Source organism: Felis catus, chromosome B3, assembly GCF_018350175.1.
Source record: "Felis catus isolate Fca126 chromosome B3, F.catus_Fca126_mat1.0, whole genome shotgun sequence".
In the NCBI taxonomy this organism is placed as follows: domain Eukaryota; kingdom Metazoa; phylum Chordata; class Mammalia; order Carnivora; family Felidae; genus Felis; species Felis catus.
In genome coordinates, this window is record NC_058373.1 from 53065354 (window position 1) to 53079915 (window position 14562).

Here is a 14562-nt window from a genome sequence, read left to right on the forward strand (position 1 = left end):
CTGTTTAATTTCTCTCTGCTGTGGATTCCTTGGATGTAAAATGCTGCCACCGATGATGATGATGATGATGATGATGACGACGACGACGACGACGGTGATGATGATGATTAGTGCGTGCTCATAGAGTTGTCACGAGGATATGATGAGTTAGTGTGCATAAAGCACTACAGAAGTGGACTCTATTATTGTGCCCGAATACGATCTACCATTCGGAGATACACTAGTTACTTATTAGATGCAGGGTTAGGGTTAGGGTTAGAGTGGGGGAGGGGATGAATAAGCTTTGTTGAAAGAAACCGTGTAAGTAGATGTTTTTAGTGATGGTTGCTCTTCTAACTGCAGTAAGACAAAAATATCTCTCAGATCTCCAAAATTAACCTGTGGAGTTGGAGATGATTCAGCCCCCAGTGACTTCACACGTATCTGCTTCAGTTAGCTCTGGTAAGTAAAATCATCACTCATTCACTTTTCAGAGCTGGCTGAAAAATCAATATGAAAAACAAAGTCAATATGTAACTGTTGAAATATATAGAATCCCCTCTAAAAATGAAAGCTACATCTATCTTCAAGTTTTGATGGATATGTGGTGTTGTATCATGGAATAAGAATGGCTTTTTTGTATTTAAAAACAATGATGAAATGTAAATCTCCTCGCTAGATGGGGATTTAAATTGAAGCCTATTTAATGTCTCAACTAAGTGAGAAGAAATCACAGATGTTAGGGAGTCAAGGATGATTTTCTGAAAGCAGATACCAGAAGGGAAAGATTGCAGGCTTTGTCTGGAGTTGACTTGAACTTGGGTCCAGCTGCAATTCTGCTACTTACTAGTCCCATAACCTTGAGTGAATTACTTAAACCTGCTGTGGCTCAGATGAGATCATCTACAAGATGGGACTCACAGTCCTTCTCTTGCAGAACTCTTGTGAGGACCTAGTACGTGCTCGGTGCTGATGAATGGGAGATCGTAAGGGTCTAAGACAAAATGAGGTCATGAGCCGTTGAGCCTCACAGCTGACCCTGCCAATCGCTCTTCACGTTACTTGGAACAGTAACTTATTTCAAAGCCCAGGAATTTTTCAAAATGAAGAAAACCTGGTCTTCTTAAAGATGATCAAATGCTGCTTTTAAATCTATTTTTTTTTCCAACGTTTTTTATTTATTTTTGGGACAGAGAGAGACAGAGCATGAACGGGGGAGGGGCAGAGAGAGAGGGAGACACAGAATCGGAAACAGGCTCCAGGCTCCGAGCCATCAGCCCAGAGCCTGACGCGGGGCTCGAACTCACGGACCGCGAGATCGTGACCTGGCTGAAGTCGGACGCTTAACCGACTGCGCCACCCAGGCGCCCCCAAATGCTGCTTTTAAAGAGTAATTATTCAATGCAAGGTATTGCAGCAATCAGGATCGGCTTTCCTATAAGGAGTGTCCTGTTCTGACTGCCACTGCTTTTGTATGTCCTTGCACAGCATCCTGGAATATCCAGTCCAGTTGGGAAGATTCATCATGCCTGGTCCCCCCAAAACACTCAAGTCATTTCTAACCACTGGAGGAATGAATTTCTAGGAATGAGCAGCCACTAAGGGCAAAGCCAAAATTCTGTGCCCGCTCCCAGGCCTGAGCCAAAGGGAAGATTTCCGAAGCCACCAAGCCTGAGCCGGAGGCAGAACACCTGGCTAAAGCAATACCCCCTCCTCTGCACGCCCTTCTCTGGCAACTCCATCCTTCTCCCTTCCACCCTCCATCCCAGTCCTGCAATGCCCAAACCTGCCCCTCACTTCCTACCCTCATTTTTCATTTAAGAGGAGGGGCAGTGTGGTAGTGGGCCCAAAGAGGAGAGAGAGAATCCCTAGGAGGGAGGCAGTGTGGCTCTGACTAAAGTGATTCCCAGCAAGCTGTGAATAGAGACTATGCTTTAACCAGCTAATTCGAGGTACCTGCATTTTCGAGGAAGAACCTGTTTATCTCTGAGGATCTCTAATTGGCAAATTCTTTAGGGAATATGGGTCTTATCACCATCTCTTGCTCTATGGAAAGGGGTAAAGTTTGGGTTGGAAGATGGGAAGTTCAGGGTAGGACAGGTTGGTGTGAGGTGCCCACTGGGTAGGCTCCTGTGACCATCTCCATCCAGACAGAGGCCCCTTGGGCACCTGGAACAGCATGCTGAATTCATCCTCCCCACCAGCTCCTAGATGCCTGTTGCAGTTGGTGGTGCCTTAATGCCACCTCCCCCACCTGGTTTCCCAAGCTAGAAGAAGCACTCAGGGTCATCCTTGACTCATCCCTGCCCCCCCGGCAGTCATCCATGCTGTTCCTTATTGCCCCCCCTGCCATCACAAAGGACAAGCTAAAATCAAAATTACAGTGCATTTAACTGTCTTGCTAATTGCCATGGCTTCCTACTACCTTGGGGAATATCTCAACACAAGTAAAAGTGTTTGAAATCCATATTTCAAATCATCTTATTAAAATTTGTGAAATTTTTATGGCTCATTTCTTTTCAGATCTGATTAGATCATTACTTTTACCTTAATTTGGCTACGGAAAAGCTCTTACGATGAGGATAATCGTCAGCCCCGCCATTTCCTTGCCATTCACTTATGCTGGCAATGATTAGCGTATTGTCTTCAGTCCTCAGTTTTATTTCTCATAGGAATCTTTTGAAATCACTGGTCCATTTTGTGAGGGTTTAGTTAGAACTAAATAATATAATCACTGAGTCTGTTTAAAGCACACATAAACAAATGCTGAAATAAATCAAAACTTTTGAAAGGGAATAAACAAGTGAGAGATGCACTAAATACCCCCAAACCCTGGATGGGGGACTTTCCCCACTTCCCTTAGAATGCCACACACCGGTGGGTCGCACAGTCAGCCTACATGTTAAGTTTTAGTAAAGCTTAACTTCTAAGGAAACAGGAGACAGGGACGCCTGGGTGGCTCAGTCAGCTCAGCATCCAACTTCAGCTCAGGTCACGATCTCGCAGTTGAAGGGTTTGAGCCCTGCATCAGGCCCTGGGCTGGCAGTGCAGAACCTGGTTAGGATTCTCTTTCTCTCCTCTCTCTCTCTCTGCCCCTCCCACATTTGCATTGTCTCTCTCTCTCTCTCTCTCTCTCAAAATAAATAAATAAGCTTTAAAAAAAAGGAGACAGAAATAGAGCTTCCAATGGCTTCATTTTGCACACCCTGGAGTGTTGCCTGGCAGACCCTGCTGCCGTCTGTGGCATGGTGACCCCCCTGTAGGACCCACGAGCTGCTTGCTTCTTACTGCAGGTGGTAGAAATTGGGGGACCTCAGGTCTCAGCCACAGAGGTGAGCCCAGGAGACATGTGCTCAAGGCGTGGTGGCTCTCTTGGGGGGCTGGGGAGACCCAGTCCTGAAGAAGGCTCAAGAGTGTGCTAGACTGAACTGCAGTCAGAAAAACTGCATTCCTGACCCTCCCAGGCCATCCAAGTTTTACTGTGATGCCTTTTAAAATATCCCAAAATATCTTCTTTAAGCCTCAAGAATGCTACCTCACTGAAGTATAAAAGGGATCAGACCAACAAAGGCATTTTTTCACGAGCTTCTAAGCTTTGATCATTTCTCTGTGGAGAGATGGGAGGATCGAGGTTTTTGCTTGTCTCTAACTCAAAGGCCCCACCATCATTCAATAATCGCATTTCATTGTACCTTCTCCAGTGTCATGTTTTTAATATTCCAGCAGTATACAAGCCACAGTTTTATACAAGGGAAGGAAAATGTTTTCTAGGTTGACTCCACTGGAGATGCAACAACTCAATTAATCTTCCTGGAAACCGTAACTCTGTTAGGTTCACATTTCAAAACTCTACTTAAGGTTGCTTAATAGTTTTGTCCCCATAGCAACATAGGGACAAGCAAGAACTAAAGAAGAGGCAGCGTCTTCCCTAGTTAGGTGTTTTGTCATCGTCATGGATATCCCATCCTTCAGACCACCTCACCCCCACAGCCAGCCCCCTCCTCATCATTCACACAGAGAACAAAGAAGCAAGCAGGGAGAGGCGAGGGTGTCACTTCCCCCCCTGGCTCCTGGCCCTTTATCAATAGTGAAGGACACGACCAGTCCAATCAGCCTTTCTGGGCGTGTATGCAGGTGAGCAGAAAGACAGGTGCTCATCACAAAAGTTCAAGTAGTTTGCGAGGCAGCTCCATCTCAAGGAGGCTTGCTTGAACTTCTTTCCCAACAGTTACGTATAAGTGATTGCCAGGAATTTGGATTACCACTCTTCACCCTCTGCTTATCCTTCCACATACCCTAAAGACCCCTCCCACTTTCCCTTGTACTCTGGGTCTCCTGCCTTGACAGATGGTACTTATTAAGCACCACAGATTGTTTTGCTCTGGGCACCATCTCCACTCTTCTACTCTAGCTACCTGTCCTACTGGCCATCACCTTAGGCTGTTTACAGAAGTGAAGTGATACTGTGAGCACTGGCTATGGCAGAGAATTTCTAATCTTACAAAGTTGATACAACTATCCATACTCGAATCCAAGTTTTCCACACACTCCTTAAGTGGAAGTAGAGGAGTCAGAGTCCCGAGAGTAAGGAGAGAAGAGGTGAGTCTGCTCCCAGCCCCTCTGTACCTCACCACGTGCTGGGTTGAGGATGCTCAGAGCACTTCATCCCTCATAACCATCATTTATTTTATTTTTCCCAAAATGTACTACCTGCTCTTCCTATGCTGAAGTTCATCTGCCTCCTTTCTGCCCACTCACCCAACTTGGTAAGATCTTCCTGCTGTTTATCACCACCAGTTCGGCATTTCACCATCTGGGAGAGCTTAGCATTGTCTAGAAATGTGGAAACATCACTTGTACTATGGCAGAACATCATTTATAGAAGCATCAATGGACACCAGCCCCAGCACTTTTCCATTTAGTGAAGGACCCACTTAAATTATCTTTTGCTTACTCTCTCCAAACTGTTCACTAACTACCATTGTCACACCACTCTCCCCACATAGTTCTGATACTTTTCCTTTCCTTGTAAATATTCTAAGGGTGCTTACTCTCAGAGCACTGACTTCACATTGCTTTTACCTGAGCTTCCCCATCAGGGGAAGGAAGCCCCTGTCTATTCTACAGGGATCAATTTTGCAGCTTCCTCAGTCTTGTCTCATTGTGCCAGCCAAGTAAGCTATATAGTAGCTGCATAATCACATTTTTGTCTCCATTCTCAGAGATCCTGAGGTGTTGCAAACAAGTCATTACCTTTCATGACTGGGGAACGGGAACGTTTTTACAAACATTGTTAAGAGAATTACCCCTGGCCAAAAGAGCCTTCCAAAGGCTTGTACACAGCAATAAGAGGATGGTTTTCGCCAAGACCTAATCTAGATCTCTTAGTGTTTCCCCAAAGTAAATATGTGTCCACTGATCAGGACTGTTTCCCCAGATATCCAAGTGCCTTCCTGACCTTTACTTCCAAAACTCACACGCTTCCTCTCAGCCTACAGCGTTCCTCCCTGATACATCGCCAACACAGTCCGCTTGCTGAAGGTTGAGACAGAAGGATGGATGGAAGGAACAAGCCCAACATTTCTATGTGCAGAAGTCTTCTGAATAAGACCGCCTCCCCCAGGTTTCCCTAGTGCACACACCCTCCCTTTAATCAGGCACACATGATAGAAACAGTGGGGTCTCCTCACCCCTGCCAGGCAGATCCCCTGGGAGATGTAAAAGTTGACCAGAGTGTCTTATTTTTTTTTCTCTCAATACTACCCCAGCATTTCTCATAATATATGCCACAAGATAGTGTGTGTGTGTGTGTGTGTGTGTGTGTGTGTGTGTGTACACAAATTTCGTAAGGTTCGGTAAGTTTGAGAAGTGGTGGACTAAATAAAACTACACAGGTGTCTTTACTGTGGGACTTCTCAAAGCCTTTAATAAGCTACTTGGTATGGCAAATCTTTAACAGCCAGCCATAATATATGGTCATCCGCGAACTCATTGTAACTGGCCACAGACCCTTCTTTACCAGAGCGCCTCTCAGGACTAGTGTTCTGTAGGATACATGCTGGGGCATGTTGTGTTCCGTGGGTCTTAGAGGCAGCATGTCAGAGTCACTTAAGGAGCTTGTGATTACCAGCCGTCTCCTAAAGATCTTCATACTGACAGTCTGGGCTAGAGTGTGAGAATCTACTTATTGTTGTTTTTTCTTAAAGCTTTCCTGGTTATATTGATGATCCATAGCCCTTGGGTTCCCCTGCTGTAGACTCTTGATATTTAAGGCTTCAGAGATGCTATACCCCTGACCCTCCTGAGCGCTCCCCATGGAAGCTTCTACACTAAATCCCCTTGTAGGTAAATGACACATTCTTATACAATAGAGATGGCTGAAAACTTACCAAGAAAAACACCCAAAGCCTTTATGATTTGGGGGAAATTGCTGGCCTGTATCTATGACTTTAGAAACCACTTTGTAACATTGTAGCCATCCCCATCCAGCCACATTCAAGTCCACCTTTAGCTTTCTCCAGCTGTTCTCACTCATGCCATTTTGGGCTATTTCACATGTTTTCATATTTTGTTTCATTTGTCTACATCTCACATCCCTGCAGGACCATATTTTGGGGGGATTTCATATACAGATGAACTAAGAGTAAGCACTCAATAACTGCAGAGAAACCAGAGGACAAAAGGGACTTTGCCCAGAATGAACAAAAAAGGGTTAAGGTTGACTACAGAATTAAAAATCAAGTAGAGAGGCACAGTAAATCGGTCAATGTGGCAACATGAATGTGTACAATTTACCTGTACACAAAATTTATAGCATTTCAAATGGTAGGTAGGTCTCATATTCTGCCACCCTCTGCAGTTTTTCTTTGTTACTTCTTTGTTCAATTTTTAACTCCATGATATATGCATCACTAGTGATTTAGGACTAGGGTGACTAAGGCGCCTGGGTGGCTCTGTTGGTTGAGTGTCCAACTCCAGCTCAGATCATGATCTCGCAGTCTGTGAGTTTGAGCCCCGTGTCAATCTCTGTGCTGACAGTTCAGAGTCTGGAGCCTGCTTCAGATTCTGTGTCTCCCTCTCTCTCTCTCTGCCCCTTCCCCGCTCGTGCTCTCTCTCTCTCTCAAAAATAAATAAACATTTAAAAATTAAAAAACAAAAACAAAAAACGGAATAGGGTGACCAACTTGTCCCAATGTGCCTGGCACTTTTCTCGTTCTAGCACTGAAAATCAGCTGTAAGGGAAACCCCTCAATCCTGACAAGTCAGAGCAGTTAGTCCCTCTACTCAAAAGACAGAAAGAATTCTGACCAAATAAATTCTGACCAAATAAAACTGGGAATCGCTACATCACTTTTATCCACCTGAGTCACTGCCGCAGTAACAAAACAAACTACCACAAACAGTGGCTTAAAGCAACACAAATTTATCATCTTCCATATCTAGAGATCTAGAGATCAGAAATCTCTAAGTAGGTTTTACAGGACTAAAAATCAGTGTATCAGCAGAGCTGCATTTTTTTTTTCCTAGAGGCTCGAGGGGAGATTCTGTTCCCTTTCCTTTTCCAGCCTCTAGAAGCCAGCCACATTCCTCGGCTGGTGGCTCCCTCCTTCATCTTAAAAGCAAGCGATCACGTCACTCTGACCCTCTACTTCCATCATCAAATCCCGTTCTCTGGCCCACTCTGTCCTGCCTCCCTCTTTCACTTTGAAAGACCCTTGTGATTATGGGCGCCTGGGTGGCTCAATCAGTTAATCGTCCGACTTTAGCTCAGGTCATGATCTAATGGTTCGTGGGTTCAAGCTCCACATTGGGCTCTGTGCTGACAGCTCAGAGCCTGGAGCCTGCTTCAGATTCTGTGTCTCCCTGTCTTTCTCTGCCCCTCCCCCACTTGTGCTCTGTCTCTCTCTCTCTCTCTCTCTCTCTCTCTCTCTCTCAAAAATAAACAAACACTTTTTAAAAAGAAAAGACCCTTGTGATTATATTAGGCTCACTGGATGATCCAGTGTAATTTCTCCATCCCCAAATCCTTAATTTCATCACATCTGCACAGTCTGTCTTGCTGGGTAAGGTAACATATTCTCAGGTTCCAGGGACTGAGATGTGGACACCTTTGGCAGCTGGAGGGTCATTGTTCTGCCTACCACGCCCAGCATTCTCAGAGAGTTGAAAACACCTTCATGTGTTAAAGGAATATTGTTAAGTCTCACAGGAAAAGAATCTTTTAGCATTGCCTGACCCAGTCCTGTCCACACTTACTTGATCAAGAAAGAAGCTCTTTACCCCCAAAGAGCACTTATCATCTCATGGAATGCAGCTGCTGTCACAGAAGGGGAGAATTCAATCTGGTTGTGCGTACCGCCGAGAGTCCAGAGACTTTCCATGTGATATGCAGATGAGGACAGTTTTGAGGAAATTGATTTATAGATCCAATTCCTCTTCCTCATTTCAGTACATACTCTTTTGTACACTTACCTGCCTGACAAACAACATGAGGTCAAGGCAGGGTGGACCTGTCTTCTTTCCGCTATTTTCATCAGAGGCCACAGCCATTAAGAATCGTATCAGGACAGTATATTACCCTGGGTGCAAAACCTCCCTGGTCAGACACAGGGATGATGTGAAACTCTGGGGTTGGCGATGCCTCTTTGAAGCAAGACGCCATAACCTGCCCCCTACCCATCTCATTTGAAGCTGCATTTCCAATAAAAATTTTCCTTTTACATTTAGTATTTGTCAACATTTTAATATTTAGTATTGTGTGCTAAAATGAAATAACTCACTCCAGAGGAAATGCTTTGAGGCTTGGAGATTTATGGTTACCAGAATCATCTTTTAATTTAAAATTTCAATTTGTATGCATCCTTTGACTGTAGAGAATTATGATGAATTGATCAAATAAAACACTTTCAAGCATAAAAACATATTAAGTTAAAGTTCTCTGGGTGTCATGGAAAAGAGATAGTTTCAAAGGGAAAAAAAGAACAATGTAACATTTCTAAAGAAGAGCTTGCTCCTGTCACTCTAAAATGGACAATAATGTCCTATCACTGCCAGTGTTTATGTTATGTTGGACATATTTAAAAGAATGATATAGCAGGCTAATTTTAAATATCACTCATATAGAAATCATGTCTATTAACAAATTATAACTATTTAAACTTAAGGTGAAAAATATGGCTGCCAAGTTAAATATGCAAGGAGGTACGTAGTTTTTCAAAACCCTTAAGGGAATATATGAGCAAAAACGGTGACAGCTACTGGTCTAGAGAAAAATGTTGGGAATGCTGGCAGGGGAAAGAGCAGTGTTTGGAATCAGGCTCGCAGAGGAGCCTTGGTTAAAATGCCAGCTTCACCCAACAGAGTTAAAACCATGAAGCGTCTGGCACAGAGCCAGCCAGTGCTCCCTTCCTGCCACCAGGACCTGCCAGGTGCCATCAGTGTGTGAGGCACTAGGCATACAGTAGGGCTTCGACACCCGTCCCTGCTCGCACAGAGCTCACATTCTGGTGGATATGCATGTATTTGATCGGCCGCTTCTGTGTGGGTACATGCTTGCTGCATTTCTTTTCTTTTCTTATTTTTAATGTTTATTTATTTTGAGAGGGGAGGAGGGGCAGAAGGAGAGAGAGAGAGAGAGAGAGAGAGAGAGAGAGAGAGAATCCCAAGCAGGCTCCAAGCTGCAAGCGCAGAGCCCGACTCAGGGCTCAGTCCCACACCCATGAGATCATGACCTGAGCCGAAATCAAGAGTCGGACACTGAACCAAGTGAGCCACCCAAGCGCCCAAGCTTGCTGCATTTCTAAAGAGTCTCTTACTACTCTTATTCTCAGGCAGCTTTTAAGAGCTGTATCTATAAAGAAAAGACTCATTTTTTTATATTCTAGAAGAGGTCCTTCTAAATTCCATTGTTCCCTTCAGAATAATCACCTGAGGAGGCATACGCTTATTTTAGTGACAGGGCCACTACTCAAAAGTCTTTAAGCCTCTGCTGTGGGACTGACTTCAAAGCATACAGCACAATCTTCTGAACATTCTTAATACTTGTAAATGTTTGTCTTTGTGGGGGGCGCCTGGGTGGCTTAGTCAGTTGAGTGCCTTGACTCTTGGTTTCAGCTCGGGTCATGATCTCATGGTCATGGGATTGAGCCCCGAGTCAGGCTCCATGCTGAATGTAGAGCCTGCTTGGGATTCTCTCTCTCTCCCTCTGCCCTTCCCACCTTCACAAAGTAAATAAATTTTAAAAACATATATTTGTCCTTGGAATACAAATTGGTGTTTTGGGGAACAGGTTATTCACACAAAGGTCTGGTGACCCTAGTAGGTGGTCAGACTGGGTAGGAATATTTTTTATGACAAACTCTAGGAGGGCATAAATCAGGCAGTCTGAGCTTTCTCATGGTAAAGAATAGTCAAGAGATGCTGTTTGGGGGCTCCTGGGTGGCTCAGTTGGTTAAGCATCCGACTTCAGCTCAGGTCATGATCTCACGGTTCGTGGGTTTGAGCCCCGCATCGGGCTCTGTGCTGACAGCTCAGAGCCCAGAGCCTGTTTCAGATTCTGTGTCTCCCTCTCTCTATGCCCCTCCCCAACTCATGTTCTGTCTCCCTCTGTCTCAAAAATAAATAAACATTAAAAAAAAAATTAAAAAAAAAAAAAAGAGATGCTGTTTGTTCCCTTTGTACCTAGACTGAAGGGAAAAGCCCACCCACATCAGGGTCACTTGACTGTGAAGTTGCTTGAAGACTCTACAGTTTCAAACTTTAGGGAGAGAGCTTCCTGAGCTGTAGGAAGCCCATGGTACCTACTACCTTACTGCTGATGATCCTGCCACAGCAACCCCACTCCAGGCCATGCCCCTCGGGGCCTGCATCTAGAAGCCTGAGAGCAGACGTAGCTGCCTCGGAAGGACTCAGGACCGAGGGAGCAAGGCTGGGCCAGTTGTGAGGGGGCCATGTGGATGCAGGAAGTGCACACAAACCTTGTCTGAATTGTGTTGGAGTGTTTATTGAGTGTCTGTGAGACCTGAGCATTAATCACAGGTATTAATCACTGTCCACTGAGAAAACGAGTCCAGGATGGGCAGAGGGTGTGGAATATGAGATGGGGCGGACAGGCAAAGATTTCAGAATATGGCATGTGTGGCCATCTGTCTGTCCGCTCTGCCTATTGTATCTGTCACTGACATGTGGCCACAGAATGCTGGATAAAATCTCTCTGGATCCTATAAAGGTCCTCAATTCTCAAAAGAAAACTGTTTTTTTTTTTTTTTAAGTATAAATTTGCACTGTATTTTACTGCTTCCTTATTCTTCTGCAGTGTTTCTCTGTATTTTACTTAGCAGACACCATTTCATCCCTGTGCCCAGAACTGAACTAGGTGCTGTGGGAGACACTGTCTCAGTCCTTAGGCAACTTGAATCTCCTTGGGAAGACAGGCATACATACTGCAGAGTAATGGCCAGCGGGTTTCAAACGTCAGCTCTAGCTAATAGGTGACTTCATGGAGTATTTTATCAAATCTAAGACACTGTGAATTGTAAGATGTTGTTTTATGTGCTCTTAAGAAAGAAAAATATGCTGCCAATTAAATTGTGAATGACTGCTTTCTTTTTATTCAGAAATTTTATACTTCTTGAAAGATTCTTTTTGGACTTGCTTAGACAAGTGTTATTTTTAACATATATTACTCTTGTTCACTCATGAAGTAGAACATAAGAGAGAAATAAATTGGCTTTGGTTTTTCTAAGCTGCTTCACATTCAGGGTACTGCTCATCTGAAGTATCTTTGACCTGCTGTGGTCAGTGCATGTGTTTCTCACGCAGCGCCCTTCTGTTCCCTATGCCAACGGAGAGCGTTGGAGAGGCAATATTCCTTCGAGTACTCTTGACTTCTCCCAAATCTCTGGCTCCTACTGTGCAAATTGATGCGCATATAATGACAACCACAGCACAAGTGCCACCTGGCAAAAGTGACTGTAAGACACATACCAATTTCCAAGATACCAAACATGAAAAAAATACACCATAGACTCAAAAAATCGATTCTGAGACTCAGTCAAAAAGACTGCCATGATCAACTGCCCATGTCTTCCCTGGGAATGGTGTTGGCATCAGTGCTACATTCTTGTCATTAAACAGTAATTTGCACAACTGGTTAGTTCTCTGTGAGCTAATAGGGTCAGGAAGGCGTTATGCATGAAGTAGGTCTAAAAAGGTGCGATTTCGGGTGCCTGGGTGGCTCAATTAAGAGTCCAACTTCAGCTCAGGTCCTGATCTCATGGTCCATGAGTTCAAGCCCCACGTCGGGCTCTGTGCTGACAACTCAGAGCCTGGAGCCTGCTTCAGATTCTGTGTCTCCCTCGCTCTCTGCCCCTCCCCTACTCACACTCTGTCTCTCTCACTCTCAAAAATGAATATTTAAAAAAAATTTTTTTTAATGTGCTATTTGGCCTGGACAAAAGGAAACCACTTCCAGAGAAGGAAGAGTGCAAGATAGAAGGCTCAAGAGGGTAAATAAGCATGTCATGTGGAGAGGACGGTGGAGGGATCCCAGGCTTTGGTGGGGTTTGATTAGGGAGTTGTGGGGTATAAAAGGCATGAGTCTTTGCCCTAGGAACATATTCGTGTGTTTCACTTGTAGAAGACACTAATGGTTCTCATATTTCCATAACTTTTCTTTCTTTCCTTACTATAGGTCCTGATGTTTTTAGTTCAAAGAGCCTTGCCCTTCAAGCTCAGAAGAAGATCCTGAGCAAAATAGCCAGCAAAACTATGGCAAACATGTTGATCGATGACACCAGCAGTGAGATCTTTGATGAGCTCTACAAAGTCACTAAAGAGCACACCCACAGCAAGAAGGAAGCCCACAAGATCATGAAAGACTTGATCAAGGTGGCAATCAAAATTGGAATCCTCTACCGGCACAACCAGTTCAGCCAGGAGGAGGTTGTTATCGTGGAGAAGCTCAGGAAGAAGCTGAACCAGACGGCCATGACGATCGTCAGCTTCTATGAGGTGGAGTACACCTTTGATAGGAACGTGCTCTCCAAGCTTCTGCATGAGTGCAAGGACCTGGTGCATGAACTGGTGCAGCGACACCTGACACCCAGGACCCATGGGCGCATCAACCACGTCTTCAACCACTTTGCCGACGTGGAGTTCCTCTCTACCCTTTATAGTCTGGATGGAGACTGTAGGCCCAACCTCAAGAGAATTTGTGAAGGAATCAATAAATTGCTAGATGAGAAAGTCCTCTGAATGCCTTCTCTCCTCCTGGACTTTGCTGAGTTCCAGTTCTAGTACCCAATGTGGTCCAGGTTAGAAAAAAGAAACCCGGAAACCCTTGTCGAAGACGCCCATGTTCTGTCCTATTCGCCCATCTGATATTGATGCCAGATTGCACTCAGGTGTGTTTATCCCCTGAGCTCACTGACGAGGTCTGTTCTTCAAATCACCTTGGTTCGCCAACCCAAAGGACATTTCATTTGTTCTAGGCAGAAGGCTGCTATGCTCCTCAAGGTGAGCTCAGTGCATCTTGGTGGAGTGGAAGGAGCCCTGGACCAGGAGTTGGAGGACGTGGATTTGGTTCCCAGCTTCACCAGTACAACCATCCTCGGGATCCTGGAACCACAATGCCCTCCTGCCTACCTCCCAGGACTGCTGTGAGGTTCAAATGAGACAATGTATGTTCCCGCTTTTAAAAACTCTAACGTAAGCTCTTATTATTTTCTCTCTGGAGTGTGAGAGGGATCAACCTGGATCTAGACTACTAAGCAGAAGAGAAGAAAAGAATAATGGTATCTAGTGGGCCGGGTTTACAGTCTGTCTCTAGATGTGCTGTTTCAAACACAGATGAATACACAGGTGTGAAGAAGTGTAGCTGCAAATTGGAAAAATGTTTTCCAAGAGTTGTGTTTTTTAGGTCTTAGATGTAGGTTTGTGATCCTGCAGAGGGAATCTTTCCAGCAGGGTGGGGGTATGGAGAGTTTCTCACTCATAATGCAGGAGCAGGGAAGTGTGCTCCCTGTGGGAGAGGCCTCTCCCTCCCAGGGGCCACTGTGAGGTGTGGGAGGGTTTATCCCAGCAGCACAGGAGAGCTGGGCAGCACGAACCCCTATCCATCTCTCTTGGCCTTTCACAGACACATTGTGCTATTTTCTTTGGTTCGTTAATAAATTGAAACCCTTCAAACAAGAGGTTTTGGAGTTGTGATTCAAAAATAAAATACCTTGGAATTAGATGCAGTGTTAAGAATAATGGGATTGAGGGGCACCTGGGTGGCTCAGTCAGTTAAGTGTCGGACTCTTGATTTTGGCTCAGGTCATGATCCCAGGGTGCTGGGATCATGCTTCATGTTGGGCTCCATGCTGGACGTGCAGCCTGCTTAAGATTCTCTCTCTGCCCCTCCCCTGTGTGCACTCACTCACATACTTGCACACATTCCCTCTCTCTCTCTCTCTCTCTCTCTCTCTCTCTTTAAAAAGAAGAATGGGATTTAAAGGCAGACAACGAAGAGCAAGAACTCTGCACTCAGACCCTAAGGGGCAGTGTGGGAGGCAGGAAGGGTGAGGGTGCAGGCAGCTGCTC

The 14562-nt window shown here is 44.9% G+C and overlaps 1 protein-coding gene across 1 annotated transcript; it reads left to right on the plus strand.

The window, feature by feature from the left end:
• Nucleotides 1-350: 350 nt before the first annotated feature.
• On the plus strand, nt 351-14171 carry TNFAIP8L3 (TNF alpha induced protein 8 like 3). Its single transcript, XM_023255365.2, has 2 exons — nt 351-441; nt 12671-14171. The coding sequence occupies exons 1-2, from the start codon at nt 393-395 to the stop codon at nt 13231-13233; spliced, it is 612 nt and encodes a 203-aa protein (XP_023111133.1). The 5' UTR covers nt 351-392; the 3' UTR covers nt 13234-14171.
• Nucleotides 14172-14562: the final 391 nt, after the last annotated feature.

Excerpts from the sequence above, each read along its gene's own strand:
- TNFAIP8L3 (XM_023255365.2), top strand. The coding sequence starts at position 393 with ATGATTCAGCCCCCAGTGACTTCACACGTATCTGCTTCAGTTAGCTCT. Across the intron at positions 442-12,670 it reads ATCTGCTTCAGTTAGCTCTG|GTCCTGATGTTTTTAGTTCA; the intron begins GTAAGTAAAATC and ends TCCTTACTATAG.